This window comes from Camellia sinensis, unplaced genomic scaffold (assembly GCF_055761805.1).
Source record: "Camellia sinensis isolate YWXY unplaced genomic scaffold, ASM5576180v1 Unanchor4, whole genome shotgun sequence".
NCBI lineage: Eukaryota > Viridiplantae > Streptophyta > Magnoliopsida > Ericales > Theaceae > Camellia > Camellia sinensis.
Genome location: NW_028129277.1, coordinates 15525390 through 15531223, shown reverse-complemented (window position 1 = coordinate 15531223; position 5834 = coordinate 15525390). Strand labels below are relative to the sequence as shown.

The 5834-nt window shown below is 36.0% G+C and overlaps 1 protein-coding gene across 1 annotated transcript; it reads right to left on the bottom strand.

Moving 5' to 3' along the window:
* Nucleotides 1-444: 444 nt before the first annotated feature.
* Nucleotides 445-3044, bottom strand: LOC145816704 (protein ILITYHIA-like). Its single transcript, XM_082912603.1, has 8 exons — nucleotides 2965-3044; nucleotides 2810-2861; nucleotides 2620-2726; nucleotides 2467-2526; nucleotides 2288-2381; nucleotides 2029-2139; nucleotides 1608-1730; nucleotides 445-468 (listed from the first exon to the last, which is right to left on the bottom strand). Exons 1-8 carry the CDS (start codon nucleotides 3042-3044, stop codon nucleotides 445-447), a joined length of 651 nt encoding a protein of 216 aa, XP_082768729.1.
* Between the last annotated feature and the right edge of the window lie 2790 nt (nucleotides 3045-5834).

Genomic DNA, 5834 nt, shown 5'->3' with positions numbered 1-5834 from the left:
ACCAAACTAGCAAGCAGCAACATCAGCCACCAGCAAAAAAGAGGATCAGGTAGCAACCTCTATTGATCAATGACAACTTTAAACCAAAACCCAATTAGCTTTTTTGCCCTCTCTCATATTCCTGGGTTGTTTGATCCCAAACAATTAATAAAAGTTAGTCAAATAAACCAACTAAACAAACAAAAGTTATCATGAGTAGTCTAAAATTAACGAATTTAACAATTTTATGTATAATAAGATAATTGTTTACAACACATTAAAGTCCCTTCCGATTGTCCAAATAGGCTGGAAAGAAAAATTCAAACCAACCTTGTATTATCCTGCAGACACTTGATAAATGTTGTTTAAAGTTGTGGAAGAAAGGGTTTCAAGGCCATCCCACCCTTCCGTATCATGATGGTCAAAGTTGACAAAATCACACTCTTCACCTGCCAAGGGAACCGATCACCTATTATCCGGATCAGAGGCCTGCAATAAAAGAAAACATCAACACCAAAGTCAGCATGGATAAGCAATCGAAAAGAATTCCAAGGTTCAACAATTTTTTATATTTATTTCAAATCTTCTGATTCAGTGTCATTTTTTTAGCATGTGCCAAATTCTTCGATTCATGATTTGAATATAAGTAGAATCCTAAAACCATCTCAAGCTTATTGTTTGCCAATATCTTTAGTTTCTCGTTGGGATTAAAATTCTTCAGTTGGATGATTTAAACTAGGTTCACAAGCAGGTGTTTCTATTATCTGACTGAAAATATTGAGCTACAACTCGCATATACTAATAAGTCTCCATAAATACCCTGTAATAGAGATAACAAACTCCTTAAGGGCTTGTTCACTTGTCACTTCAATCAATTCCCCAATACCCTAAGCAGCGTGCTCCATCAGTTCTGTTGATCCACTTATAAGACCCTAGAGATGTGAAAGCAAGTCAGAATCCACAATAGAGAATAAGCCATAGGCATGACAAGGCAAGGTGTACGCATAATTATGTCTACATTTACCAAGATAGATACGATTCAACATCACAATTATTAATAATTTTCCCTTTTTTTTCTTTTTTGTTTTGTTGCGTACTTCCATTCTTTCAAACTAAATAGTTCATCAACTGTCTCTGACGTTATTAACACACCACTAAATAATTAATGGCAAATTTTCATTTTCACCAAATAGCCACAGATTATACTTTAAAATAAGAGCAAGTATAACCCAGCTGATAATCCCATATCTTATCTACCATCCCAAAACTAGGCTATTACCCAAAATATGCATGACACTGGTGTGGTCCCCATTAAAGTGAAAAAAATATTTATTATCCAAAAGCATCTTATTATGATTGGAAAATAAAGCCACAACCACTACAAGAATATTATATAAGAGCTCGGACGAATGAGATGAACAAGCATACCTGGAGAAAGATAGGAAGCAATGGTTGAAAAGCTTTAGGGAGACATAATCCAGGTATAAGAACTGGCCCTTCTTGCATGTAAGAAAAAGATTAATTTGAGGATGCCCCCAAAAAAAATTAGGCCCAAGGAAATTATAGTGATTATGGTTCATAGTGTCATCTGCGAGTGATTATTTATACTGCAATAAAACCATACTAACCTTCCTTTTCCTACGCTCTTTATCTCTGGATGTAGAAACTGCATCACGAACTAACTTTATATATAAAGGAAGGACTTCCTTAGGAACTGAGCCGACAACTCTAGACAAAGCTTCCCAAGCAACCTGTTGAACAAATGGCAAGAAACAACATGCACCACAGAGGAGCAAAAGAAAACCACAGATTATTTATATGGAATTTCCGCAACTGTAGCTGAATCTGAATCACCGAGCAAAACAATCAGGGTGGTTATCACATTCGGAGCTTCATCAACCAAATATAACTTGTTGTTTTTGAATAAGTATCCAAGCAGATATGAAGAACTGCGTCTAATTGAAGTCTGCAACTAAAAAACAGTCACAAAAGAGAGATGAACAGAGAGGATGAAAACAATATTAACCAAAAAATTTAGCAAAAACATACCTGATGATCAGAAACCCCTTTAAGAAGTTCTGATATCAATGGATCTATGCCTTCCTCATCAATGACTAAGACAACAGTCTCTGCAGCCTTCTTTGCCAAATTTTGGACTTCCTAAATTTTCAAAGAGCACCGGAGAATTATTGATTACCATAGTAAAAGGATTAAAATAAAGCAAGAAATATAAAATGATATCAAAAACAAGTACTACCAAAACAAGTTATAATTATAGAGTTTCATCCATGTTATCATCATCCATTGCAGTGAGTAAAGCTGGAACGACAGTACTGAGGTGGAAGTCCAAACCAGGACCTGCAACCTCAGCTAGAGCTCCCAAAGTATGTGCATTGAAGGCCCTGGAAACATATTCAAAGGTGTTAGCAAAAAAAATAGGATTAAAAACTGTATCAATTTACCAAAAATGGAGGTCTATATGCATACGAAAGAGGAGGATGGACCAGCTTGGGCAAGATATGAGGCAAAACAGTAGCAATCCTAACACTGAAGTTAACATGCAAAGAAATTTAAGGACCACAAAACAGCTAAAAAACAACAAGAAGTCCAGCATTTAATCTAAGAAGTGGAATATCTTACTTTAAGATTTGTTTGAGGCCGTCAAGGGCAGTATCAGAGGTTTCATCATCCTCCAAAGCATGCAAGAGTGTTGGGACAATCTCATCAATTACTTGCAATCCGGCACTCTACATTATGGCAATTTATTATACATTTTTCCGCTCCAGAGTACCATGTTAAAAATAAAATTAAAAAAATTAGGAAAGAGCACCTTGTAAAGTGTGCTGAATGCTAAGCTTGTCGACTCACGAACCTCGGGCATGCTATTAAAGAAATACAAGAAACATAATATAGTATACACCAAAGATTAGAGAGAAATGGAATAGATTAGGTGAACCAGCAAATCAGAGCAATTGATTAACAAACCTATCACAAAGGGCTGTATGGATGGTAGGAATGAGCTCATCCATGAAACTCAACAACTGACTCTTACCAGCACTGGCCATCACTTCACTCAGACCAATACATACTCCCTGTTGGTGGAGAGAAAATTAGATTTGCGGACTAAAACAAAAATTAAAAAAGGAGAGATTAATAGATATAAATCTAAATTGTTTTCTTTATCATTGTATCCTATGTTATTTTGTTCACACTTATAATGTCTTTTATATGTGCCTACATGATGGACACTTGTGTATACCAATTGTCCGAAGCATTTCTGGGTCTAGAAAGATCTGACATTTCAGTGTCAACAAGGACATGTCACCTCTTAGAAGTGTGTATGTGCTTCTTAGATCACTACTACAGTTTACATTGCCTATGCTACGCTATTAATTAAGATAAACAGTCATGATATCCATACTAATTTAAAACAACATCAAGAATGTAAACAATAACAAGTGAAAAAAGAAAAAAGGAAAATGTTGCCAACATATATTTTTTCTGCAATAAGTCAACCCAAAATGTTACCAAAACAAGAGAAACCTATTTGTCAGCCATGTCTTCAGAGATTCTCATCAAGCCTAGTGCAAACAAGAAAATAAGATCCACAAAGTAGAATTTAAAGGTCAAAAGCCTCACTTGTCTTCTGCTAGCTAGCATTAGGGTCTTTTAGCCCTCGTGATAAAATTGGAATGATTAAAGGTAGAACTCTTTCCCCAAGCTTTCTAACAAGCTCACCAAGTGAAAGTCCAACAACCTGAAATACAAGAGCAACTGAATTTATTATTTGGGACTATACAAAACCCTATCATAGCTTAGAAAACACTACAAGAAGAATAGCAGACCTGTCTCCTTTTAGAGGATGATGATGCAAGAGAAGTAATTAAAGTATTCATCAAAACTGGCATTATTTCCTTCAGAGTCTTGGGAGTATTTGCAACTATGGTCTTCCACACATGTAATGCAGCCTGCACTAGAGAGAGAGAGAGAGAGAGAGAGAGAGAGAGAGAGGAACACACTTACAGTCTACTTGTCCAAAAACCAAAAGGCAGCAAAATATTAACAAGCAAAGCAATCCATTATATTGACAGCAGCATTACCTGGCGCACTGTTAAGCTCACATCAGTTCGAACCGTGTATAATGTGGCAAGAACTTCATTACGCTTTTCTCTTCCGAGAACCTCAATAATAGCACGCCCTTGTGCCTCAGTACTTGCTCCTTCATCATCACTACCACCCTCAAGAAGTGCTTTTCCAGAGGTTCCAGCAACCTAGAAGAAATAGACCATGTCGAGGAAAAAGCAAGAAGAAATTCCACAAAGCTAACTTTGAAAAGGACGAGCAGCATATACCTTGAACAAGAGATCACCCACAATTCTACAGAACTTTGTCGGATACGCCAGCTATCACTGAAAATACCATCCTCTACAGCTGTTGTGAGCAGGGGCAAAGATCTGACATGAACACAAAAAAGTGAAAACATAGCTATCTGGTTCCTCAAATTGTCAAACATGAGGGACCCACTTCTATTTTGAATAATTCAATAACTTTCAAATAAAGTTTTTAAAGCGCATGCATAAGCATTTCCAATTTTTACATTTACTACTGAAATTAAATATTTTAAAATAGTATAATTTTAAAATAAAATAAAGGTATAAATACTTTTCTCCTCAAGGCATCAAACATTTCACTGCATAGAATGAGCTTGCTCACATCGAAAGTGAAATCAACATTCTTAGCTTCAGTTATCAAGCTTCTCAATTGAGCCATCACTTTTTTTTATTTTATTTGGTTGATCATTTACTTGATATTTCCCACAGAGTATATCTAAAAAGATGTTCTTCTTATTATATTTAAACCATGAATTAGACTAAGCTTAACAACAACCAAGACAAACTCTCCATATGCATACTCAGATACTCTTTATATGTTTATCACAAAAGGCATACAGAGCATAGTTGAGGAGCATGCCTCAGACTGGTAAAGCATCAACAGTTTTCAACCTCTCTCTCTCTCTCTCTTTCTCTCTCTCTCTCTCTCTCTCTCTCTCTCTCGGTTTTCATCGTTCATTTCTCCACAATGCTTTTGTAGATGTACTTACAATATGTATATATATACAAGAAACAAGAACCTGGCTTTGACATACAAGACAAGCTAAAAAACACTAGACCTACCCTGTGCAGATAAGTGTCTGCTGAATCTGGCATGTCATAGTTGATAACAATGTTAACATGTTCAATGTCAATTCCCCTACCAACCAGATCTGTTGCCACAAGTATCCTCTTGTGCCCTTCCTTGAAACCCTTGTAGCGTGTCAACCTACAAAAGTTAAAAGTGCATATATACATGAATATCCACATCAATAGAAAATATACAAGACAAGCTGCAGAAAAATGTTCATAATTGGTAATTCTCTAGTAAGCTCAAACAATATAAAAGAGAAATGAAGCACAGCAACGAGATCCAATTAAAACTGGAACTCGACTTCCAAACCAAACAAAAGAAGCAGTCAATTCAAACAATATTGTGCTCGAAATTGGATGACTAATTCTCTAACCCGAAGTGGTCTATTCAGATGATGGGTTAACGGTGAAACAAACCAAACCATAATTTATGACTGCAATTAACTTCTCCATGCCAAAAAAATGATAGCTGTCACAGCATAGCCAATCTTCATTTTTTTTTATCGGCAAAACGAAAGACTTTATTGATGCTAAAACCATACAAAATGAAGGATACATCAATAAAGAGGAGCTTGGAGCTAATCAAAGCTCCAACCTCCTAGTTGGTGAGAAACCAATAGAGAAAACAAAAGATTACGACAGAGCAGAACAAAAGAACAGAAAAGCAGAACA